The following is a 27,458-nucleotide window of genomic DNA, read 5'->3' as shown; positions in this document are numbered from 1 at the left end:
TCTAGTTCGAGACTCCTTTAGTGTGCAGTCTAGTTCGAGACTCCTTTAGTGAGCAGTCTAGTTCGAGTCTCCTTTAGTGTGCAGTCTAGTTCGAGACTCCTTTAGGGTGCAGTCTAGTTCAAGTCTCCTTTAGTGTGCAGTCTAGTTCAAGTCTCCTTTAGTGTGCAGTCTAGTTCAAGACTCCTTTAGTGTGCAGTCTAGTTCAAGTCTCCTTTAGTGAGCAGTCTAGTTCAAGACTCCTTTAGTGAACAGTCTAGTTCGAGACTCCTTTAGTGTGCAGTCTAGTTCGAGACTCCTTTAGTGTGCAGTCTAGTTCGAGACTCCTTTAGTGTGCAGTCTAGTTCGAGACTCCTTTAGTGAACAGTCTAGTTCGAGACTCCTTTAGTGAGCAGTCTAGTTCGAGACTCCTTTAGTGTGCAGTCTAGTTCGAGACTCCTTTAGTGAACAGTCTAGTTCGAGACTCCTTTAGTGTGCAGTCTAGTTCGAGACTCCTTTAGTGAACAGTCTAGTTCGAGACTCCTTTAGTGTGCAGTCTAGTTCGAGACTCCTTTAGTGTGCAGTCTAGTTCGAGACTCCTTTAGTGAGCAGTCTAGTTCAAGACTCCTTTAGTGAACAGTCTAGTTCGAGACTCCTTTAGTGTGCAGTCTAGTTCGAGACTCCTTTAGTGAACAGTCTAGTTCGAGACTCCTTTAGTGTGCAGTCTAGTTCGAGACTCCTTTAGTGAACAGTCTAGTTCAAGACTCCTTTAGTGAGCAGTCTAGTTCGAGACTCCTTTAGTGTGCAGTCTAGTTCGAGACTCCTTTAGTGTGCAGTCTAGTTCGAGACTCCTTTAGTGAACAGTCTAGTTCGAGACTCCTTTAGTGTGCAGTCTAGTTCAAGGCTTCTAGTTCGAGGCTCCTTTAGTGTGCAGTCTAGTTCAAGACTCCTTTAGTGAACAGTCTAGTTCGAGACTCCTTTAGTGTGCAGTCTAGTTCGAGACTCCTTTAGTGTGCAGTCTAGTTCAAGACTCCTTTAGTGAACAGTCTAGTTCGAGTCTCCTTTAGTGTGCAGTCTAGTTCGAGACTCCTTTAGTGTGCAGTCTAGTTCAAGACTCCTTTAGTGTGCAGTCTAGTTCAAGTCTCCTTTAGTGTGCAGTCTAGTTCAAGACTCCTTTAGTGAGCAGTCTAGTTCGAGACTCCTTTAGTGTGCAGTCTAGTTCGAGACTCCTTTAGTGTGCAGTCTAGTTCGAGACTCCTTTAGTGTGCAGTCTAGTTCAAGACTCCTTTAGTGAGCAGTCTAGTTCAAGACTCCTTTAGTGTGCAGTCTAGTTCAAGACTCCTTTAGTGTGCAGTCTAGTTCAAGTCTCCTTTAGTGAGCAGTCTAGTTCAAGACTCCTTTAGTGAACAGTCTAGTTCGAGACTCCTTTAGTGAGCAGTCTAGTTCGAGACTCCTTTAGTGTGCAGTCTAGTTCGAGACTCCGTTAGTGTGCAGTCTAGTTCAAGTCTCCTTTAGTGTGCAGTCTAGTTCGAGACTCCTTTAGTGTGCAGTCTAGTTCGAGACTCCTTTAGTGTGCAGTCTAGTTCGAGACTCCTTTAGTGTGCGGTCTAGTTCGAGACTCCTTTAGTGAGCGGTCTAGTTCGAGACTCCTTTAGTGAACAGTCTAGTTCAAGTCTCCTTTAGTGTGCAGTCTAGTTCGAGACTCCTTTAGTGTGCAGTCTAGTTCAAGACTCCTTTAGTGTGCAGTCTAGTTCAAGACTCCTTTAGTGTGCAGTCTAGTTCAAGTCTCCTTTAGTGAGCAGTCTAGTTCAAGACTCCTTTAGTGTGCAGTCTAGTTCAAGTCTCCTTTAGTGTGCAGTCTAGTTCAAGACTCCTTTAGTGAACAGTCTAGTTCGAGACTCCTTTAGTGAGCAGTCTAGTTCAAGACTCCTTTAGTGAACAGTCTAGTTCGAGACTCCTTTAGTGTGCAGTCTAGTTCGAGACTCCTTTAGTGAACAGTCTAGTTCGAGACTCCTTTAGTGTGCAGTCTAGTTCGATGCTCCTTTTGTACAGGGCCCTGACTGAGTCTCCACCTGAAACATAATTCCACCACAAACATGATCATTACAAGTTTTCTGGAGGCTCATCAAATCACAAAAAGTTCCTTGACTTCCTACAAACACAGGACTGACTGTAATTTATGTCAAGGGTTTTAAATCCTTACCTTGTTCACATTTCTTCTGAAGCCCATTGAGGTAGAGGCCTCAGTTTCTGGGGCAGGTTGTGAAAAATCCTACAATAAAAGAGAATGTGTAAGGGCCAGTCCCTTTTTTATGCCACACATTCAAATGTCTTCATTTCCTCCACCCTAATAAATAAAAATAGGCCAATGTAAAGCATAACTGTTGTAAAGCAGGTTATGTTTGGTGTTCTGTCTGCTGCATACTGACCTCTGTGTGGAAGACTGTGTGTGTATGTGTGCTGGCTTCAACAGAGACATTGTATTTCCCTCTACTGCAGAACATACAGTCAGCCATATTTAAAACTTAAAAAAGTAGTAATGTATTGCACACGTACCCAGTGTTACTTGCTAAGAGGAGCCAGCAGGCTCAGACTGTACAGCACCTGTAATCCCATCCATAATCGGCCGTCCCTTATTGCCTACTCAGAGCCAACTCCTCCGCCAGTGTATTCTGGTTTTCTGAATTTAACTCTTTATTTATGTTTGCTGCAAACAAGTGTTTGTGATAAAATGTTCACAAAAGTAATAAAAGGTTGTGGTTAATACTCACCACTTTGAATTATATTTTTATATTTTGTCTTTATCTGCTGCCAAGAACATTTGGAGTTGGGGTTGCATCTAAAAATCTAAAAATCAATGAATATTAATCTTTCTTAGTACATACTGCGATGGATTATCACGATTAATACCGTTCCAAATTATTCTACATCCTATCCAGGACATATAGATCAATATTGGACTATGGCAATGCTTTGTACTATGGTGTTCAACACAAAAGCTTAAATAGATTACAGCTAGTCCAAAATGCGGCCGCAAGACTCCTGACAGGCACTCGGAAAAATGAGCATATTACCCCTGTATTAAGAGAACTACATTGGCTGCCGGTTTCCTACAGGATTAATTTTAAGATACTTTTATTTGTTTTTAAAGCACTAAATAGCACTGCTCCAACCTATATAGCTGATCTGCTCCAGGTAATGAAACCAAATAGAGTATTGCGCTCCGAGTCATTAAATCTCTTGGTGGTCCCGCGGACGTACCGGAAAATGAGAGGAGACCGCTCCTTTGCGGCCGCTGCTCCCAGGCTGTGGAATAGTTTACCTCATTATATCCGGCAATGTTCCTCTCTTAGAGAGTTTAAACGACATTTAAAAGCATATTTTTTCATATTGGCATTTGATCATTCGTGAGTGCTGTGTTAGTGATGTGACGCGTTACTATTAATGCTGCATTGAATTTGAGGTTTTATTCTGTGACTGACGGTAACTAAAGAGCCTATCCTTTAGTCGTGTCCTCAAGAGTTAGGCGATCAGTCTATACAAATTTGTATTCTATTATAAAGATAATAGATTTCCCCTTTGTATTATAAGTCTACCTTTTAAGGTACTCTTCAACCGCGTTCGCTACAACAATAACCCTGTCGTAAGCTGCCTCTTTGGCTAGGCTTTATTAATCAATCAAATCTCACAGTGATTATTCTTATATCAAAAGAATGCTCAACCTCTTGTCGTTTCCTCCAGTTAGGATATTCCTGATCCAGATAGAAGAATGTTACACGTACCCAAGAATCCAAGGTCCAGTCAGATGATTATAATAAATGTTTAACAATATTTATTAAAAGAATCAAATGAAAAGAATACTTGTTACAGATTATAAAATGAGTACAGAGAGATACTAGCTAGGCTTAAAGCTTCTTGCATCTGATAACTGCTGATGTATCAGACTGGAGATTGCAAGGAAGAGCAAAGAGTCCTGTCCATTTATAGTCTGAATTCCGCCGTCTTCATCATAGTTAATATCAAGCGCATGACTGCTGCTGTTTCTAGCAAGTGTAGTCCTGCTATTTCTGTGCAAGCATGACTATGTCTAGCCAGAGGCTAGTTCTCCAGCAAGCAGTTGAAGATACAACAGTTCTTTTGTATTTGTGGATAATGACCCTTGTCACTGCTCTCTCATGTGGTTTGAGAGATGCAGAGATGAACAACAACCTCTTTGTTCAGCAGAACACTTTTAGATGGTTATATTACTTATTAACCAAGATAGTTTGTTGGCTGCATCCTTAGTTACAGATTTCTTATTGTGACCCTTTCTGCGTTGACGTCGAGTTGGAGGTGCAAATGAAGCGAAGGAAGTGCCACTCTCAGGTGGACCTCCCTCAACACCCAAAACAGTTTATGAATGAAAAAATATTAAATGCTAACTCTAATCGTATCTTATTATCGGTTTACCATGGTAATTTTAGTTAAGATCTATTGGCTAATGTTTATTGTAGTTACTATACCTGTGTACCTACTTAAGACACAGAATAGATGAAGTTATTGTTTAAACACGGCTGTAAATCTGCAGAATTTAACAGTAGCCTACTTCAATAATGACTTAAAATACCCAGCAGAGGAGTGATATGAATATGTATTACCGAAATTCGCTCTTGAGCACATACATAATAATACTTGCTATAGATCGACATAATAATATCTGTTTTAGCATAATTTCTTTTTCACTTTTCAGCACTGCAGGGTTTTTAATTCCCATTGTACGCAACAAAAAAACCCACAATGGCCAGGGCTTGTGTTATTTGGCAGCCTATTATTGTCTTATTTGCCACGCGTGGTTTTGCTTTAAAATAAGATCAAACACACTTTCGGAACTGAGTCTGAAATGCAGTGAATTATCATCATTTGTGTAAAATCCCGAGTTTGTTTTTATTCACCGATCCTAATGGAAAAATGAAGAAGCATAAATGAATGTTGTAAAATTACGGAAAATATTGTCTACTATCAGCCTGATATAGGCTATTTAATGCAGTCATGCTCATTGCTCACTTAAAGTGGCACTGACTTACCTGCTGGGTAAATTAATAAATATAATATAGCGAAACATCAAACAGCATTTATATCAGCAACATATTTCTTTATATCGCCCAGCCCTAAAACCGCTCAATATTAAAGTTTGTATAGGCCTATATAACTTTTTGTAAAGATGCTTTAAAACAATGTGAATTGTGCGCTATATGGATAATTGTGACTTGACTTCACTTGATATAGACCTAGGTATATATAGGCTATCTTCACGAATGAAGAATTGGTCCCCCAGATTTAGCAGCGTGTAGGCTACATTACACACGGTCTGCCTGAAGGGATTGCTTGTTGTACAGTAACTTCATCTAACTTACTAAGTCGTATTAACTGTTTAACTCGTATTCATAAGTTCATCAAAACATTTTCCAATTGATCGTTACTGAAATCGCCATGGTTATCACTTAATATTTCTGTAGTACGGAAGATCATTCATAAAATCGTACATCAAGGATTGCACATGCTCATGCCTCAAACGTCTACAATATGATCGCTGTATTATAAACCAATGAAATTGGGGGAGGGCGGAGCGACACTACAGTTGCCCCGCCCCAATCGTCCAGGCTGCACTCTGGGGTTCCTCTATGAAGGTAATATGATGCCATAAAGAATTGCATGCACAGGGTAAGATTTGTGAATAAGATTGCAAGTGTAAAAATTTGCATGCGCAAGAGAAGATTTGTAAAGGTGTAAATCGCCTATCAAGTGTAAGAAAAAATATATGCAGCATTTTACTGTTATTCGTCATTGTAATTCATGCATTGTGAAACTGCAGCTTCATGCTAACGCAAAAAAAAAGAAAAAAAGATCTATATTCTTCTGACTTCCATTTTTCCCCGCTTACACTTTTGGCACGTTTTTTTTCCCGCACAAATACGGCCAAAAGCATTGCAAGCCTGTGAACAGCAATGTGCAAGCGAAAACAACAGAGTCAGGAACTGCAAAACAGATTCACTGCGTAAAATCAAACTTTGTGTAAAAAAATAAACTGTTGCAAATGTCTAAATGGCTTGTTGTGTGCATGGTGCAAAAAAGTTCCCGAAATAACACGATTTGTACAGTTGCGTCTTTTAGCTGCGCTTCCAGTTTTGGCGCAAGCGCGAAGAGGAGGGCGGGTCCAGCTTCTTCATGTAGCCAATCAAATGAGCTTCTCGCTGACTCTCATTTTACTCTCATTTTACTCATTTTACAGATTCACTGCGTAAAATCAAACTTTGTGTAAAAAAATAAACTGTTGCAAATGTCTAAATGGCTTGTTGTGTGCATGGTGCAAAAAAGTTCCCGAAATAACACGATTTGTACAGTTGCGTCTTTTAGCTGCGCTTCCAGTTTTGGCGCAAGCGCGAAGAGGAGGGCGGGTCCAGCTTCTTCATGTAGCCAATCAAATGAGCTTCTCGCTGACTCTCATTTTACTCTTATCTGATTGGTTCAATAAACACGCCAGTCACCAGAACACATCTTTATCTTCATTTGGCTCAACCATGGCTCTGGGCTCAACATGACCGACCGACCGACCAATGGTGGCGCGCGAGAAGGCGGGACCTAAAGCAATGCACAAACGCACACACTAGTGATGAAGCCTCACGAAGCACTGAGCCTTTCCCCTGAATGTTTCAGGAACACATTCACATATTACAGTTTTTCTCAGTCGCTTTGGTGCATTTCTCACATCACTATTTACATTTGCACAACAGTTAGTTCAACCTCCACAACATTTAGTCATTTGTGCACATCATAGTAGCAGTTTCTCATTCCTTCCAACAAATTGCAAATGCTTTTGGACATGCATCTATTTTCATACAACTCTCTGCTGTTTTATAACATTATCATTTGCTTATGTCATGTCAGTCAAAATTAACTATACCTGTGAATGCTGAATAGTCATTCCATATAAAACTAATAGTCCTCATTGCTTGAGTCATTACATACAAAAAAGTTGAACTAATTGTCAACTGATTGCAAGAGATGATATTTGCTGTGATGTAGATGAAATTATGTGGCCAGACAGAGAGGAATGTCTGGATGTGCATGAATGATTACAGTACTATGTATGTTGTATGTTCAGTTCCAATATGCACTGCAATATTGTTTACAGTTGTGCACAGCTCTACTCAACACTGTAAAAAAAAAAAGAAATTCAAAAATTTCTAGTGACTGATAACATCTACATTTTTCAATTAGTCAGATGTATTATTTCTCATTGAGCCAATGTTACTGTAACAGACTATTGCAACAAGAATTGCACTTGGGCCAATTTACTGTAAAAATTTAGATGTGACTAGTCACTAGAAACTTTTGACTTGGAGAGGTTAGAAATTTCTTACAGTGAAAGGGAGTTTATGTTTGTTGTAAATAAGGGTGTATTTTTTCTTTTGCACAATGCTGTGAACAAATTAGAATTGCAAAGAGCATATGCAGTAAAAATGTAAAACATACATATTCAGTGTATCTTGTACTCAGTTACCTCACTAAATACAGTAATGTGTAACTTTACTGTATTTTTCAAATGGCTGTGCAAATAGTATATAGTGCTGTCTTGAGCATTTTCAGGTAGCGTCACCAAGATCTGACTTTTTTGCATTGGAAAGCATTTACGGAGTAAACTGTCATAATGAAAACATGACCAAGCCATTTGACAATCTTGTTCATAAACAATGGTGTCAGGACTTTTAATATTGATGACACTGACACTGTCATTGACATGAATACTTGCGTTTGAGGAATGAGCTCTCCATTTTGAGCAAGTGACACGCTTTTGCAGGTTATATCAACTATGTGTTGCAGTTTGTACTAATTGTTTTGAGAACTGCATTAACTGTTGTGCAAATGTAAATAGTGATGTGAGAAATGCACCAAAGCGACTGAGAAAAACTGTAAAGTGTGGCAATAAAATAAATGTAACAATTGTATTAATTCTGTACAGAAATAAAAATACCAACAGAGTTGCTTGATGCAAGTAAATATTGATCTAATTATTTTATGGTTTCTATGCTGTTTATGTGTCAGAATATATGATCATGTAACATAGGCTGTAGGCTTATTTATATATTACACACACACACACACGCAATTAGTAGAGTAGTAGTCTGGGTTCAAACATTCACGTGACTGCAAAGAAAGTGAGGCTTTGTTTTTCGTTGATCACGTGTTTCTCTGAAAACAGTGCGCGCTCCTGGCACGGAGCTTCATGATGAGATTGCGCTGCGTACTCGATGCGCGCTTTGAAGCTTCAGTGTCAGATGTAACATCACCAGCACGCACTGACAAAAGCTGAATCCCGGACGCAAAAAGAGGACATGTCCTGGAAAAGGGGACGTATGGAAACACTAGGCTAGTAGCCGTCTCTTCTTCCCTCATTGAGAGTTTCAGCGTCAAGTCTTCTGAGGTGAGGAGAGCAGTTCACGGTATTTCTCATATTCACATAACCATCACACACACTTTATCCTACAGTTTGATTAAGCGACAGGGTCATTTCTGTAGTGTTTTCATCGATCACAGCGATACTTGTGCGTCTTTTCTGGCGTCTTCCTTCTGAAATAAACATTTAGTGCAGCTGCAGCGAGCATGAGGAGAATATGTGGAGTTCATGATGTCTCGCACAAAAGTCAAAGTTTAAGATCTGTGAAGGGAATGAATGGATATCGATCTCAAGTGTCATACTGGAACAGATTCTGCTAAATGCTCTACATTGAGCCTATGACGCGCCACGTGAGAAATTAAATCAATACTAATAAATATGAATAGCGTGTTACTCTTGGAACAATAGTGTTTTTTTATTGAGTCATTCTACGCAACGGTGCCATTTCCACTGTGCAATTTTCATTAAGAACAAACTTTTTTTTTTTTTTTAAACTTGCAACTTTAAAGACAAAAACACATTTTTCCACCTCAGGGACAAAATCCTCAATAATATAATCCTTTTTATTTAGGCAAGGGAGTCTTTCTTGTGTCACCCCGTCACGGACAACATGTGTGTGCCAGTAGAGTATGCAGGGAATTATTTGAGTTTTGAAAGATGCACTGTAAAAAAATGATTTTTTGGTGAAGTAAATACTACTGAAAAAAAACAATGTAATTTACATGAAAAAGTTAGTTCAGGCAAGAATTAAAAAAACAAAGTAAATTCCATATCAGTACTTAATTCAAGCGAGTAGAAATGAAAGCGTAAATATCAACTTTACAAGTAAAAATTACTCAACTTTTCTGATACTGGGGTTCCCATCATGCACTGGACCTTGAATAATTAATGAGGTTAATTTTTCACTGGTTTCCAGCTGTATTTACACTGTTTTATCATTGCTTTTGTTGTCAGGATTAGTAACTTGCCATTTTGTGACATTTCAAGTAAATTTTCTGCTCAAAATGACACATTCAAACACAAAAACGATCCATCAAATGTTACCGTCATTGTGTATTGTCTACCAAGTATTGAGGTCTTTGCATTCACATGATGCTTAACATCTGACATTATGTAGTATAAATTACCTAGATAATCTAAGTAAAGCACATACTATAAATGACTGGTATAATTCAATATTATTGTTTGAGTGAAATGTAATGCAAAGGAAATTTCAACTAAATCGATATTAATCAACCTTTTACTAGCCAAGTTAAAATTGCTTATTTTCTGTGTTACTTTCACTTAACTAGGTTAAGTAAAGTTTACTTAATTCCATATTCCAAGTAAATTTAACTTAAAGATTTCTAATTAAAGCTACTGATGAATATGTTTAGGTTTTTACTTGGCAAATCTTTGTAAATTTACTAGCATTTTCTGAGTGAAAAAAGTTTCCTAGCTTTTTTGAAGTAAATCCTACTCCAAATTTTTTTCAGTGTATTATGAACCTACAAATACACTTCCAGATACATACACACGCACACACTTACAGAGAGGACGGAAAGGAGGGAAGAATGCCCATATATGGGGGACAATGTGGGCACCAGAATCCCACTTGCCTTGGGCAATAGAAGGCTGAGGTCACATGATTTAGTTCCTCTGGAAAAAAAAACAAAAAAAAAAACAAGAAACTGCAGGAACAATGTAACCCTGTTCTTTTTTAAATATGACTGCTTTTTTGACTGTCAGTTGTTGCATTTTTGATTCTGGTGTCGTGTGCATCCCTGGGGAGAAATCAGCTCTCTCCTCCAGTTCAGTTTATTAACTGAAACTCTTTTTTGCTGATATTGCTCTGCTGTATTATCTTAGCTTGAATAGCTCGGATGAGGACAAGTTATTCTTTACATCTATTGCTGGAACTGCTTTAAGGTAAACAGCCTGTGTGATTCTCCACTCATACAGGACTGCCCTGTCGAGATTGCATAAGCTGAAGTATTATAACCTGTAACCTCTTGATGATTCGCTACAAATATTAATCATAGTATTTTTATCTTTTGTTCAAATAAATTTTTATTCTATAAAGACAAACACTGTTCAGTTTTACTTCAGCTTACAAAGACAGTTCTATATGTAATAGACAGAGCGTTATAGTATATCTTGCAAGACCAAGGACAACGAAAGATTCTGCTGGAGGGTAAGCATGAATGTCTTAGTTTTTTATCTTGAAATAATATGAATTCAACATTTCAATGGCCTCATTTTTTGCACTGAAAAAAACAAATGCACTTATAAAATACAAATAAAGTTACATTTATTTGATTTGTTCACACAACAAGAACATCATTCAACATCATTTAACATTAATTTATGTAAAACTTCATTTCTTTTGCATACATTTTTAACAAAATGGCCCCGTGACGGGGTGGTAACTGATGGTTGACTGTGACGGGGTGGTGTGGACAAAGGGTTTCTCTATATGACATGCTTGTTTTAAACTTTATAAAACTGGGGGAGGGAAACATTAAAATTGGAGATTTAATGGAGCACATGCAACTAATTTCTGTGTGGTGAGTGAAAGAGATAGTGAGTAATAAGTGAGTGAGTGAATGAACAAAACAGGGTTTAGTTAACAGAAAACAAATGATTTGAAAAAAAAAAAAAATTACAGAAAAAACCCCACCCTGCACATCTCTTACCACCACGTCACAATAACACATGTTACAGGGTGGTCAATTTCAGCCCAAAATGGCCGCAGATCTCCCATGTGGTCCAGTTCCTCACAGCATACACACATTCTTTCTGAAATATCATTGCTTTTGCTCTCTATTTAGCACGATGATTACTTTAACCCGCCGAACATGACAAATCAGCAAATAAAGAATGTAGAGGAATGTCAGTTTTTTTTATTTATTTTTTTTTATTGCAAGAACAACAGTTACGGAACATGAACAAAGACAAAAACAAATAAATAAAAAATACAAAAAAAGTACATAAATAAATAAAAATAAAAATGCCAGGGTTAAAGATACACAAATACACAATACAAAAATTGAATGAAAACAACACTAAATAGACCAAACAGACAATAAAAGGCTTTGACATTTCACAAAATCTGAAAAGTATTCAACAAATACATGGTTTTAACAGCTTTTTTATTTGTACTGTCCTTAATGGAAACCATATAATTTTCTAATTCTTTCAATAGCACAGAAAAAAAAGGTTTCTGATTAGTAAATTTACACCGATGAATATGAAACTTAACTAAAATAATCAAAAGATTAATAATATATGCTTCCTTTTCCAGACTCTTTTCATATGGGAAAAAAAAAAACAAATATTACATGTTCGTAAAGCAAAAGAAAATTACATCCCAATTTGTTATTTATAAATTTAGAAACTTCCCACCACAACCTTTTGGTGTATTGACAGTGCCAAAAAATATATAAGGTACAGTTTCTGGTTGCAAAAAACAAAAGGAACAATTTACATCTATGTCTTTGTTAAATTTGGATAGAAAATGTTTAGCAGGGTAAAATTTATGCAGTATCTTAAATTACATTTCCTTGACCTTATTTGTAATAATATATTTATTAGGTAACAACCAGACCTTATTCCAATTAATATTTCCAATAAACCTTGACCAATAGGAAAGGACATATGGTTTACTGACTTAGCTCTTTTTGAAAAAGGGAACGTATAGCCTTATTATTTTTGCTTGTCGAAAAACAAACTTTACCACAAATCGTATCAGCTAGATGCAATAAAGACATACGTTTAGAGTATGAAATACCTCTACATAAAGAGACAACACCTGAAGAGATAGCACCAATTACAGAGGCAAATTCTTTAGGGGAAACAGGGAAGTTGAAGTATGAAAGAAACTCATCATAAGTCATTAAATACCCCTGATAATTCAGCAACTGTCCAACCACAAGAATGCCCTCAAAAATAGTTTTCAAAAATATACTCTTATGTTTGTACAAAATATTACCATTATTCCAGATGTAATAATGATGTGGAGAAAAATTATGCTTGTAAATTAACTTCAAGCCAAAAGTGCTTGCCTATGAAAAGCTGCCAGTTTAACTGGAAGTTTCTCGATTCTGTAATCACACATAAGCAAAAATGGAAGACCACCAAGTTTGTCAAAAACCGATTTAGAAATTATATTCCACACAGAATCAGTGTTTTTTAGAAAATATTTTAACCAGTTAATTTTGAAAGTGTTATTTAAAATAGAAAAATCTAAATAATCAAGCCCACCATTTTTATATGAATTAACAATTACAGATTTTCTAATATAGTGTATACGGTTTTTCCACAAAAAATTCATCATAATTTGACGATTATCTTATTTATTTTATTATCCGAGTGTATTGAGGAAGCTACATAAGTAAGCCTAGAAATACCTTCTGCTTTAGCCAACAGAACACGCCCTTTGAGAGACAAGTCCCTCTGCAACCAAATATTAAATCTATTCTTTACTTTTTTAATCACCGGGACGAAATTTTGTGGGATTCTCTCCTGCTCATTTTTAGTAATAACCATACCCAAATAAGTTGGTGCATCCTTTACAGGGATATTACAAATAGTTCTGGAATGGCAACCTTTTAAAGCAAATAATTCACATTTTTGTAAATTAAGGCAAAGACCTGAGGCACTAGAAAAAATGTCAATGATCTTGACAGCTGACTGAATTTGACCAACATTATTCAGGAAAAGAGCCGTGTCATCAGCCAACTGACTTATCAGGACACTTCTCTCTTCAACTTGAATTCCTTTTAAATTGGATGATTTAATGAAGTGACAAAACACCTGAGCAACAATAAGAAAAAGGTAAACAGAAACTGGGCAGCCTTGCCTAACTCCTCTTTCCAAATCAAATCTTTGAGTAGTGCCATTATTTAATTTCACAGAACTATTTCCCCCAGCATAAAGAGTTTTCATGGCATTACAGAAATAAGCCCCAAACCCAAAGGGTTCTAAACAGTAGAAAATAAAAGGATGCTCAACAGAATCAAAGGCTTTTAAAAAGTCTAAAAAAAAAAAAGTATAAAGCTATCATCTTTTATAAGGTCAGAATAATCAATAAGATCAATAATAAGTCTAATATTGTTACATATATGACGGTTTCTCATAAACCCAGATTGATTTTCATCAATAATGGAATCTAATACTAATTTGAATCTTTGGGCAAATATCTGAGCAAATATTTTATAGTCGTTATTCAACAAACTAATGGGCCTCCAATTATCAATAAGCAACAAATCTTTCTTTGGCTTAGGAATCAAACAAATTATACCTTGTGTCATAGTTGTAGGAAGCTGTGAGCACTGTAAGCTTTCAGAGTATACTTCAAAAAGAAACGGGGCAAGAATCTCAGAAAACTGCTTATAGAACTCCGCAGTAATTCCATCATTACCGGGTGATTTATTACATTTTAAACGTTCAATAGCTTGCTTAATTTCCGTAATAGTTATTGGAAAATCACATAATTTTTGGTCCTCCTCAGTAATTGTTTTAACATTCTTAAGTTGTTTACAAAAACAAGTCATATTATGCTCACTGAATTTAGAAGTATATAATTTAGAATAATAATCATAGCAAAAGCTAGAAATTGCGTCAACATTATCTGTAATAGAGCCATTAATATTCATTTTAGAAACAGAATTTAGTTTAGCCCTCGACTTTTCAAGATTAAAAAAATAAGCAGACATTGCTCTCCATGCTCTAACCACTTTTGCCTTGATCGAATAAAAGCACCTTGTGCTCGCATTTTGTACATATTATCAAGCTCATTTTGCAGCTCTGTTAGACGCAGTCTCTGTCCTTCTACCAGGTCCACCGCAGAAATGTTAGAAATAGCTAAGATTTCACTAACAACTTTCTCTTCCACAAGACGTTGTGATTTAACTAATGTGCTACTATACTTCCTCAAATATTTTCCAATTTCAAATTTTAATAATTCCCAATTATGACTAAACAACCCTTCCTTTTTAGCTTTAATCCAATAATAATTAATGAGTTTTTCCAATTCCTGTTTAACTGCACTTAATTTAAGCAAAGAACTATTCATTTTCCAGTATGAATTATACTTGTTACAATTTGTGTTTGGAGAAATATTAATTGTAATTAATATGGCCTTATGGTCAGTTAATGGTGTGGGCAAAACATTAACCAAAATATTGTTCCCATCAAAATGGTACAAGCCAAAAATCAATCCTAGAACATCTACTGCCATCCTTGTTACTCCAAGTATACACAATATCATCTACATTTTTCTCTCTCCATATATCAATCAAATGAAATCTGTCCATAAACAGTTTCAAATCTGTATTTAAATTTGAAGGTCGTCTTGGAGGCCACCTATCTATTGACTCATTTACAACAACATTGAAATCACCCCCTATAATTAAATAAGAATCAGGAAATTTGGATAACCAATGTGTAAGTCTTTCCTCCAACGGACATAATAACTGGTCATTATCAGATTTACAATTATATCCATAGATATGAACTACTATAAAAATTACACTAAAACATTTTATAATTAAGCATATAAAGTGGCCATTTTCATCACTATCCGAATGCAAAACCTCACCTCTATAGTTATTTTTCAGGCAAGAAACCCCTGCTGAGTGTTCTGTTCCATGAGACAGCCAAATATCACTACCCCTTTGTGATCTCCAAAAGTTAACATCAGAAGCAATAGAGTGAGATTCTTGAAAAAATACAAAGTCATTATTAAATCTCTTAGTGAACAAAAACAAAGCCTTACGCTTAACGTTATCCCTTAAACCCCTGGCATTCAAAGATATAATGGAAAATGACATAAACAACAAAGTTAACTCTGAAACAACAAAACAACTTGTAACCTCTTATAACAGTCAGTATATTAAAATAAAGTTGGCAAAAGGCCAACCACATAATGTAGCACCATAAAGACTTGTATTTCGTGCAAATAAGCATCTCTTCAATAAAAATAAAATAAAAAATAAAATCTTGCTTCAACAACTGACAGTAAAAGTGCAGATATACAAGATCACGCAAACACGCGTCTTGTCTTCAACTCTTCAACAGAAGCCCACATGTCTTCAACAGCATTATTTCCCAACTCAGTCGACCGTGAGGAGAATTTCACCTTGCCCTTGTACAAAGGCTGTACCTCCAACAAAGTAAGCAGTTTTCCCAGCCGCTCGAGCTTTTTGAACTTCCGGCCACAACTTGATCCTTTTCTCGCGATCTCCTTTGGAAAAGTCCTCTCTGAACTGCAAACCCTTGTCCCACAAATACGAGGAGCTTTTGGCAGCCTTCCAAACTGCATCTCTATAGGAGCGCGTGGAAAACTGTAGTATAGTTGCTCTAGGCCTACCGCTACTCTGTTGCGCACTCCCGAGACGGTGAACAACATCAATGGCACCTGGAAGCTTATCACTTTCGCTGGGAAGAACAGCTCGACAAATCTTGATGACTTCTAGACGAATATTTTCATCAGCTGCCTCTGGAATGCCTATGATCTTCAGGTTGCGCCGTCTCATGTAGGTTTCTAGATCATCCATTCTTCTCTCCATTTTGTTAACTGGCTGTTCAATTTGATCCACGCGCCGCTCCAAGCACACCACCTTTGCTGTGACAGTCTTTAAATCAAACGACACAGCATCCACTTTTTCTCTCAGGTCGGAGATCTTTCGCTCTATCGCGTCAGAGCGGCAGTTAATCAGCTGCGTTATTATGTTCGCCAGCTGAGAGGAAATATCAACACTCGTATTATCACTGGCCTTTTTTTTAGCAGCTGGTGGCTTGCTTGGAGTAGCAGGCAGAGCTGGGAACTCCTCTTCTGCCAGGCTAAATGAATCCTCTTCGCCCATGCTGACAACATAGTCAGAGGAATGTCAGTACTTGGCTGCTTTTGGCTCCAATGATGTCACTTCTTCTTTGTGATGTCATTTAAAGCTACAGTACATTAGATACAACAAAAGTTAGTGTGACGGGGTGGCAAGTCAAACTGAGAGACAAATAACAAAATATTTACAAAAATTAAGGTTTATTTTGAATAAAATATATCTTATGTGAAAAGGGAAACGCATATAATTTTTCAAAAAAATACATAACTTTAGAAAATATAAAGTTAAAAAAAAATATCTTACTAAATACTCAAAAAATATCTTAGATGCAAATGTCATGTTGGTCAACACGGACATGTGAAATTGGCTATGTACTAAGAAAATATTATTAAACATAGTATGTAATTCTTTAAAAATAGTATTTTTTTTAATCATATATCATGTCAACAAGAACACTTGGATGAATAACTTTAAGCTTTGTAAACACATTTTGGGACATTTTTGTGCCTTATGCATCTCATCAAACGTTGCAGACCCAAATGGCACCCAGTTTCTGCGCATATAAAATATTATTTTAATGATCTACTTTATAGTGATTAATGTAGTTATTGTAAGATCAAACTCGCTATATTTAGATTAATTTGGACATTATGCTGCTGTAATTATTTCTCTGTAGTGGTTGATGAAGATGAGTGTCATTAGTGATTGTGTTTGTGTTGTTGATGTTTTATCCATGTCATAGTGTGAGAAATAACAGTATTTTCTTTCGGTAGAGCAGTTTTATAGGCTTTTATCATCTATCTGACTCAAATAATGTGTTTCTAACAGCAAACACTCAGAATAAAGTGAGATGATCTGCTGATGATCCTGAATGGCTTGTTGAATGAGTGTTGATAGTCTGAGGCTCATCAATATTAACAGATCTGCTGAAAACACTCTTTATTTCATGACAATAGTTCCTGTTTTCACCTCATTTATTATGCTGATGTCTTCAGATCTCCTGTAAATTGTCACTTAAAGCTCATTTCATTGGTGTCAGCAGACTGAGGGTATTTGTTGGCTACTATATACATTTATTATTGTGTTTATGTTTTTAGCTGTTTTTCTTACCACTATTTATATTTGGAAGAATTTAAATGATTTAAATTATTTTCTATATTTCTAGATACCTGTATGTTAATGAAGGAGCAGAATAATGTTATGGGTTAGCAATAAAAATTATTAAAAATAATTAATGAATTGAGATCAGTTACTGTACGATGAATAGATAGACAGACATAAATGCCTAGTGTCATTTATTATAAAAACAAACTCACTCAGTAATTGATATTTTTGATTTTGGCAGATTGGCTCCTCCCACACTGGAATACATTATCAGTGAAGCTCCTCCCATGTTGCAATACATCATCAGTGAAGCTCCTCCCACAGTAATTCTTCAATAAATGCTGTAAATTCCCATCAGCTACGAGTGAAGACGAGCATCAGAGCGTCAGGAAGAGCTGAAATCTGCCAAGACTGAGTTCATTAAAGAGGACCGAGAGAACATGAGTGATCCAGAACCCTGCAGAATGAAACACACTGAAGATCCTGAAGAACACAGAAGTTGGTGTTTATTCCTCATTCATTCATGATGCTGAAGAACATTCATGTTAGAAACATTCAAGCACTTCATCTCATTTAGATAAACAGTTACACTATGAAATGGTTACAGATTTTCAACAAATGGTCAGTAAAGGGAGGTTTGAGACACTTTTATATTGATTGTCAACATCAGATCAAGCTAAATACTATTTTAACTGTTTTTATTTTACATTTATTTTATATCTGGTTCCCAATTTGCAACAAAGTTACCAGAATTGTAGTCATTTTCAACATAGTTTACTCTTTTTTTTTTTTAGGGATAGTCAGTAAACACCAAGTTACTGATAAAGTAGTATTTGTCAAATATCATACAAGTTATTCATAGTTATAGAGATTCTTCTTAAGTAATGAAGGAGCAGAATAATGTTATGGGTTAGCAATAAAAATTATTAAATCTTTATTTATATAGCGCTTTTAACAATGTAGATTGTTTCAAAGCAGCTTTACAGAGATAAACGTATAATTTAAGGTAACAGAGATTGTTTTGGCTTTATAGCGGTTCTTTAATAAAGTTATTTTCCAGCTAAAGTTAGATTTAAATGATTCGCTTCCGTCGCAACGATCATTTGTTATTAAATTAGGGGCCGCTAAGACGACACCATTCTCTCTACACAGACTTTAAACGCGAACCTGTGAGAAACGCTGATGGCGTTCACATGCGCATTAAGAACGGGTTCTATAGTTATGTGTGTTTGAATATATGTGCGCAGGTTTGGAATTCCCTACAAACAAAGCCTAAACAAAGTACTGGTCTTTCCTTTTTTGATACAGACTTTTATTTTATTTTGTCACTTCGGGGTAGGTACGCAAAACGAATTTCCCGACAACGCTTTATCTGTAGAGTGGTAAAGGGATCCTCCATAGGGAGAGACTAGTTGGCACTTCAGCATTGCGTTGTCATCGGGTCCAGGCGAAGGTCCTTCCTAAACCTCGGGATAAACAAAGACACTAAAATTAGCGTAGATGCCATTCTTCTCATGATGTAACGAGTACATCAGGATTTATGGGAAGTGTTCCCGGTTCCAGCTGACCTAATCTATGCAGCCTAAAATTTAATTATAGAAGTCTATAATGTATTATGTGAATGCTATGTCAAAGAGATGTGTCTTTAATCTAGCTTTGAACTGACAGAGTGTGTCTGCTTCCCGGACAATGTTAGGAAGACTGTTCCAAAGTTTTGGTGCTAAATTTGAGAAGGATCTACCGCCAGCAGTCGATTTAGATATTCTAGGTATTATCAACTGGCCGGAGTTTTGAGATCGCAATAGACGTGAAGGACTATAATGCGTTAAGAGCTCGCTCAAGCACTGCGGAGCTAAACCATTTAGTGCTTTGTAAGTAATCAGCAATATTTTAAAATTGATGCGATGTTTAATAGGGAGCTCAGTTATACGGTTAATACGGTTGCATAGTTATAATTTTCTCCCTGATATTATCAATCTCGTTAGTAAAGAAGTTCATAAAGTCATTACTGCTGTGTTGCTTGGAAACTTCTGGGCTTGAAGATTTATTTTTTGTTAGTTTAGCCACTGTTTCAAATAAATATCTAGGGTTTTGTTTATTTTCTTCTAATAGGTTTGAAAAATGATCAGATCTAGCAGCTTTTAAGGCCTCTCTGTATGCAATCAAGCTCTCTTTCCATGAAATGCGAAATACCTCTAATTTTGTTTTTTTCCAGTTGCGCTCCACCTTAAGCCCTATTCGCACTGGATTAGTATTATCTGGGGACCTCGTGTGATTTAGAAATGACCCCCTGCCACATCTGCATTTTGTGTGGTGCATTCACACAGGATAAACAAAGCCTGTGATTTTACTTGAATTTACTGACTTCTCTCGGATATGATGTCAATAGGCTATTGCTTGGAAATGTCTTGTCGTTAAAGGTCTAGCTGTATGATATATCATAAACAGAAGAATGTTCCTTACCGCCTGCTGATATACATGTCATCCATCTCCATCTAATCATTCTTTTTGTTGCTCTTCTGAAGATTTTATTTCTGCAAATGTTATAGTTGTATGGTGTATATCTATATGACCCAGCACCCAAAACACCCCAACGCAGCCTTTATTCTTCGCGAAAGATGGATAAAGCGCACATGAAACAAAAACCTTGAAAACAATAATATACGACCCTGCCAATTCACAATTGTGCGGGAATTTTTACTTAAAAAATTTACAATTACAGACATGGCCGATTCGCGCGGGATTAAGATCATGGACAACCTCCGCAATTATTACAAATGACTAGAGGTCACCAGGTCATACTTATCCCGAGCCAATAGGGCTTTAGAGTAACTTTGGTAACAGGGTTGATGAAAACAGTCAATGCTACAGTTTGTGTAAAAACTGAGACAATGGATTGAGATTATTTTATTGTCTTCTTGTCTTCTCATCATGCTCCAGAAAGAGGCCAGATGATGTCACTTCCTGAGTGTCACAGTTTTAAGAAATACTCTGTTTTAAAAAGAGTAAAATCATGTCAGGAGTAACAGGGTTGAGTGAAACATGTAGGACACTGGTAATGCTAATAAAAATAGTTAATTTAAAGCTAATTAAAGCCGCGGCCTCTCTACACTTTGAGCGTGTGAAGTTTCTACTGACACTGCAACGGCCGTGAAAATGACGTCACATTCTGTGACAGCTTTTTACAAACATAAGTTCAACATATAACAAATAATAATAATTCTAAAATTTAAAAACAATCCACTCCACTTGAATGCTAAACGTTTGTTATTTCTCACAGGGTAATTCACTTGAGCTTGTGTTTCTGGTGTCCCACTTTCACAGGCGCATGAATGGAAGTCAGTGCAAGGAAAAGTCTAGAGTGAACGGCCATCAATAAAACGTTTTTAGTAAAATATAATTCTCAAAGTTGGTGTCGAAATATGGCAGTATTGTATATTTTGATGTTAATGAGATAATTTACCTCATTCATGGAAAGTTTCAAGGACATATAATCAATTTATAAAAAGGCATCAAATTATCATAATATTTTAGCAGTTGTCTACTTTCTACCATTACATCAGGGCTCACTTTCATGTCCTTTCACTTTATATTTCTCTTTGAATTATTTTGATGTACTGAAAATTAAATGTAATTTTTTTTCATGTCAGGCCTAATGGAAGAGAGTGAGGAGAGTGAAGAACTGAGTGAAGTGAAGGAGGAGAGTGAAGAACTGAGTGAAGTGAAGGTGGAGAGTGAAGAACTGAGTGAAGTGGAGGAGGAGAGTGAAGAACTGAGTGAAGTGGAGGAGGAGAGTGAAGAACTGAGTGAAGTGGAGGAGGAGAGTGAAGAACTGAGTGAAGTGAAGGAGGAGAGTGAAGAACTGAGTGAAGTGAAGGAGGAGAGTGAAGAACTGAGTGAAGTGAAGGTGGAGGGTGAAGAACTGAGTGAAGTGGAGGAGGAGAGTGAAGAACTGAGTGAAGTGAAGGAGGAGAGTGAAGAACTGAGTGAAGTGGAGGAGGAGAGTGAAGAACTGAGTGAAGTGAAGGAGGAGAGTGAAGAACTGAGTGAAGTGAAGGTGGAGGGTGAAGAACTGAGTGAAGTGGAGGAGGAGAGTGAAGAACTGAGTGAAGTGAAGGTGGAGGGTGAAGAACTGAGTGAAGTGGAGGAGGAGAGTGAAGAACTGAGTGAAGTGGAGGAGGAACATCATGTCCAACCTGGAGGAAAACATTTGAGTCGCTCAAAGACTAAAAAGACATTTTTAAAGAAAAGAAGAGCCAAGAAATCTTTCACCTGCTCTCAGTGTGGAAAGAGTTTCACAAGCAAAGGAAGTCTTGAGATTCACATGAGGATCCACACTGGAGAGAAGCCGTTCACATGTGATCAGTGTGGAAAGAGTTTCACATGCAAACCAAATCTTGTGCGTCACATGAGGATCCACACCGGAGTGAAGCCATTCTCATGCGACCAGTGCAGCAAAACATTTCTTAGTGCATCAGAGCTGAAGACACACCTGAGAGCTCATATGAAGGAGAAGCCACATTCATGTTCTGTGTGTGGAAAGAGTTTTTCACTGCTGCTATATCTACAAAGACATCAGAAAATTCACTCTGTTGTGAGGGAGTACATGTGCTTTGAGTGTGAGAAGACTTTTACTACAGCAGGCAGTTTAAAACTGCACCAGAGAATTCACACTGGAGAAAAACCTTACAAGTGTTCACACTGCGACAAGAGATGCAGTCACTCATCATCTCTGAAAAAACATGAGATGATCCACACTGGAGAAAAACCTTACAAGTGTTCACACTGTGACAAGAGATTCAGTCAGCCAGGACATCTGAAAAGACACGAGAGGATCCACACTGGAGAACAACCTTACAAGTGTTCACACTGTGACAAGAGATTCCGTCACTCATCAGCTCTGAAAACACATGAGAGGATCCACTCTGGAGAACAACCTTACAAGTGTTCACACTGTGACAAGAGATTCAGTCAGTTGCTACCTCTGAAAAGACATGAGATGATCCACACTGGAGAGAAGCCGCACACGTGTGATCAGTGTGAGAAGAGTTTCTCTATTAAAAGTGACCTGAAGAAACACATTAGAGTTCACACTGGAGAGAAGCCGTTTAAGTGTGATCAATGTGACAAGAGATTCAGTCGATCAGCACATCTGAAATCACATGAGAGGATCCACACTGGAGAAAAACCTTACAAGTGTTCACACTGTGACAAGAGATTCAGTCATTCAGCAAATCTGAAAAAACATGAGATGATTCACACTGGAGAGAAGCCGCACACGTGTGATCAGTGTGGAAAGAGTTTCTCTATTAAACATCTCTTGAAGCTACACATGAGAGTTCACACTGGAGAGAAGCCGCATGTATGCCATCAATGTGGAAACAATTTCAAATACAAACCATCTCTTGATGTTCACATGAGGATCCACACCGGAGAGAAACCGTTTAAGTGTTCACACTGTGACAAGAGATTCAGTCGATCAGGAGATCTGAAAACACATGAGATGTTCCACAGCAGAGAGAAACCTTACAAGTGTTCACACTGTGACAAGAGATTCAGTCAGCCAGTACATCTGAAAACACATGAGAGGATCCACACTGGAGAGAAACCTTACAAGTGTTCACACTGCGACAAGAGATTCAGTCAGTCATCATCTCTGAAAAGACATGAGAGGATCCACACTGGAGAACAACCTTACATGTGTTTTCACTGTTACAAGAGATTCAGTGAGTCATCATTTCTGAAATCACATGAGATGATCCACACTGGAGAACAACCTTACAAGTGTTCACACTGTGACAAGAGATTCAGGCTGTTGGCAAATCTGAAAACACATGAGAGGATCCACACTGGAGAACAACCTTACAAGTGTTCACACTGTGACAAGAGATTCAGTCATTCAGCAAATCTGAAAAGACATAAGAGGATCCACACTGGAGAACAACCTTACAAGTGTTCACACTGTGACAAGAGATTCAGTCTGTCAGCAAATCTGAAAACACATGAGAAGATCCACACTGGAGAGAAGCCGCACATGTGTGATCAGTGTGGGAAAAGTTTCTCTATTAAACGTCACCTAAAGCTACACATGAAGATCCATGCAGTGGAGAAACCACTTAAACACAGTCTGAGATCACGGTAAGTAGTTTATTTTCATGTGCTGAGCAACAAAGTCTCTTCTGTGTAAGTTAGTCAAGTCAAGTCACCTTTATTTATATAGCGCTTTTTACAATACAGATTGTATCAAAGCAGCTTCACATTGATAAAATTAAAATAATACAACAAAGTTTGTTTCTAGAAGAAAATTGCATCATTGTCCACCCTAAATAAGCAGATCAATAATATCGTTGACTAAGCAAGCCAAAAGCCAAGGCAACAGTGGCAAGGAACCAAAACTCCATCAGGGACAGAATGGAGAAATTTTTTTTCGGGAGAACCCAGACTCAGTCGGGGGCCAGTTCTCCTCTGGCCAACGAGCGAACAGTGTATGATTATGATCCAGGGAGCGTTACAGTTCAGAAGTCAGATTGGTCGTGTCGATGAGGCCTTCACAGGGCTTATGAGGCTGGCACTTCAGGGATGCGTCATGGTTGGGTCCAGGTGCAGATCCACCATCTGATCTGGATACGGCCGGGGTCAACCTCACTTCAGAAACGGAGAGACTGGTTGACACTTCAGTACTGCGTTGTCGTTGCGTCCAGGCGCAGGTACTTCATCGGCTCTGGATACAGCCTGGATCCGGCGGAAGAGGAGTGTCACTAATAGGTTTGAAAAATAAGCAGATCTAGCAGCTTTTAAAGCCTCTTTGTATGCAATCGAGCTCTCTTTCCACAAAATGCGAAATACCTCTAGTTTTGTTTTCTTCCAGTTGCGCTTCATTCCTCTGGCTGCTCTCTTAAGGGCCGAGTGTGCTCGTTGTACCACGCCGTTGGACTATTTTCTTTAATCTTCTTTAAGCGCAACGGAGCAACTGTGTCTAAAGTGCTGGAAAAGAGAGAGTTAAAAGTTTATGTTGCAATATCTAGTTCTTCTAAGCTATCTGGGATGCTGAGATGATGAAACTGATCAGGAAGATTATTGATAAAGCAATCTTTAGTGGCAGAAGTGATAGGTCTAACATATTTGTAACACGGAGTCGGCTTTGCAGCCTTGGCTAAATGAAGTTTACACGAGACTAGATAATGATCTGAGATGTCATCGCTCTGCTGCAGAATTTCAACGGCATCAACATTTATTCCATGTGATAATATTAGATCTAGAGTATGATTACGACAATGAGTAGGTCCTGACACGTGTTGTCTAAATCCAATAGAGTTCAGAATGTCTTTAAATGCCAAAACCAATGCGTATTTTTCGTTATCTACATGTATATTAAAATCACCAACAATTAGTACTTTATCTGGAGCCAATACTAACTCTGATAGAAAGTCAGCAAATTCTTTGATAAAGTCTGTATGGTGCCCTGGTGGCCTGTATACAGTAGCCAGCACAAATGTCAAGCGTGATTTATCATTTACACTAGATAGTGTTACATTAAGCACCAACACTTCAAAAGAATTATATTTAAAACAAGACTTCTCAGTTATTCTGTAGATATTACTATAAATTACAGCAACATCTCCCCCTTTGCCTTTCAGACGAGGCTCATGTTTATAACAGTAATCTTGCGGGGTGGACTCATTTAAAGTAATGTAATTGTCTGGTTTTAGCCAGGTTTCTGTAAAACACAGCACATCTAGGTTATAGTCTGTAATCATATCATTAACAATAAGTGCTTTTGAAGTAAGGGATCGAATATTCAGCAACCCAAGCTTTAACATTTGTTCATTCGTATTATGTCTGTTTTTTATTTGTTGAACAACAATTACATTTTAACCTTAGATGGGTTTAGTCATAATTCGGGGAACAGACATAGTCTCTATGTGATGATATCTAGGTGAAAGAGGCTCTATGTGATGGGATTTATCTGACCTTGGTGACGTGAGACGGCTAGCAGACAGTCGGTTTAGCCAGTATTATTATTGCAAGTGACTTAAAGGGATAGTTCACTCAAAAATGAAAATTCTGTCATCATTTACTCACCCTCAAGTTGTTCCAAACCTGTATGAGTTTCTATGTTCTGCTAAACACAAAGGAAGATATTTGGAAGAATGTTTGTAATCAACAGATCTCGGTCCCCATTGACTTCCATAGTAGGAAAAAAAATATACTTTGGTAGTCAATGGGGACCGAGATCTGTTTGGTTACAAACATTCTTCCAAATATCTTTGTTTGTGTTCAGCAGAACAAAGAAACTCATACAGGTTTGGAACAACTTGAGGTTGAGTAAACAATGATAGAATTTTCATTTTTGGGTGAACAATCCCTTTAAGATGTTTTTATTTTTATTTTTTTATAATCAATTAGCATTCAGCTGCAACTTCTACAATCCAACATAACAATATTAAAGTTTGAGCTTCATTTCACTAAGTTTTCTTTCTACCGCTGTTATTTTCAGGTGCTGAAGATCAACAAGATGATCAGGAGTGTCTGAGGATTGCTCTGATCGGGAAGACAGGAAATGGGAAGAGTGCAACAGGAAACAGTATTCTGGGAAGAGATGAGTTTGTCAGTGAATTAAGACTAGATTCAGATTCACGACCGTTTGTGAAAAGAGAGTTGGTGAAGTTGATGGTCGACCAGTAACTGTTGTTGATACTCCAGGTCTCTTTGACACGACACTGACGAATGATCAAGCATTAAAATAAATATTGAAATGTATTTCCATGTTGTCACCTGGACCTCATGTGTTCATCATTGTGTTGAGTTTGGGAAGATTTACAAGAGAGGAGATGGACACAGTAGATCTGATAAAGAAGATCTTTAGTCCAAGAGCCGCTCAGTTCAGCAACAAAAGAGTGAGAGAGAACAAATGAAGAAGATGATGGCAGATCTTCAAAGAGAGAAAACAACATGGTAAGAAATGTAATTATACAGGATTCGGGAGAAATATGATGCCAGAACTAAAGCAGAGGAAATGTATAAGGAGCAGATTTTAAGCTGGAGGAAGAACATGATGGATATGAGTTACTGCAAGAACAGTGTGAATTCCTTCAAGATGAACTAGAGAAGAGAAGAAACCGCTGTAATCTCCTGTGATCAGAGTCCCAAATAACTACTACTGCTTCACATTACTGTTCTACTGACCTACCTGCTAATTAGTTACCTTAAATCTAGCCTTTGGTTGATTGACTTACAGTGCATATTAATATTCTGTTTGCTTAGGATTCTGATATTTTCTGTGTGTATTTTTTCTGATAAAATGTTATTGTCTTTGTGTTTGCCTTGACTGATTTTTGTCATAATTGTCTTTAATTCTGTTTTTGTCAAAATGTAAAAAAAAAAGAAAAAAAAGTGTGTGTTGAGTGTGTGTGATGACCTACGCTCATTTGCTGTGTGCCAACAACGGTTAGTTGGCTTGCCAGTTTATCCTTGTGAGGGACCTGGAACATATTAGATAATTTTAGTGTTGACTTTACCTGTGGATAACTAAAAGATATTGTGAAAGCAGGCATTTACTTCATTTTCTGTTGGTAATTAAAATGTATTGTGTAACTTCTTATTAGCTCTGTTCACTTGATTATGGTTATCTGGGAAATGTAGGAAGAGTCTGTATTTTTATTTTGTACATATATATTTTTTCTCCAGTTTCTGGTTAGAGAGGAAGCTCAGGGAAGTTTGTGTTGTTGCTTATTTTCTGTTTATTATTTTAGGCCTTACTCTCTCCTGAAGATTTATTCCCATCTTTTGTTAAGCCTTTTTGATATATGAAGGAAATAAATACTTTTCCTTTTCCTTAAAGTTGTGTTATGTTTTCACTCTGAGACTGAGGCTGAAGTGTGTTCTGCACATATTTCTACATCTCTACGTTATCATACTTTCTTTTCCTTTGTTACCTCTCCTCCGACCCCTAGACTGGGAGGGGAGCGCGTCACGGATCGCTCTGAGACTTTAGTAAGATCCAAGCGCAGCTTCATTGGAAAATCCACAATCGTAGTCTTTGCCAGACAAAGGGTCAAAACACTTGCTGCAATTAGCTCATTCTGAAAGGTCTTCGGTTGCTTGCCAGCTGCACGTTGTGC

At 37.4% G+C, this 27,458-nt stretch overlaps 1 protein-coding gene across 1 annotated transcript; it reads left to right on the top strand.

Annotated features, from left to right (window-relative positions):
* The first annotated feature begins 10,270 nt into the window (after positions 1–10,270).
* On the top strand, positions 10,271–27,127 carry LOC311088289 (uncharacterized protein). Its single transcript, XM_084122180.1, has 6 exons — positions 10,271–10,318; positions 10,527–10,583; positions 17,579–17,835; positions 20,988–21,394; positions 21,488–23,475; positions 25,835–27,127. The coding sequence occupies exons 3-6, from the start codon at positions 17,778–17,780 to the stop codon at positions 25,839–25,841; spliced, it is 2,460 nt and encodes an 819-aa protein (XP_083978306.1). The 5' UTR covers positions 10,271–10,318; positions 10,527–10,583; positions 17,579–17,777; the 3' UTR covers positions 25,842–27,127.
* Positions 27,128–27,458: the final 331 nt, after the last annotated feature.

The sequence above is a fragment of the Abramis brama genome (assembly GCF_963993115.1).
Source record: "Abramis brama genome assembly, chromosome: 1".
NCBI classification, from domain to species: Eukaryota; Metazoa; Chordata; class Actinopteri; order Cypriniformes; family Leuciscidae; genus Abramis; species Abramis brama.
The sequence above is the reverse complement of the archived record's forward strand: the minus strand, read 5'-3'. Positions and strand labels throughout refer to the sequence as shown.

Excerpts from the sequence above, each read along its gene's own strand:
- LOC311088289 (XM_084122180.1), top strand. The coding sequence starts at position 17,778 with ATGAGTGATCCAGAACCCTGCAGAATGAAACACACTGAAGATCCTGAA. Across the intron at positions 17,836-20,987 it reads AGATCCTGAAGAACACAGAA|GCCTAATGGAAGAGAGTGAG; the intron begins GTTGGTGTTTAT and ends TTTTCATGTCAG. Across the intron at positions 21,395-21,487 it reads AAGAACTGAGTGAAGTGAAG|GAGAGTGAAGAACTGAGTGA; the intron begins GTGGAGGGTGAA and ends GAAGTGGAGGAG.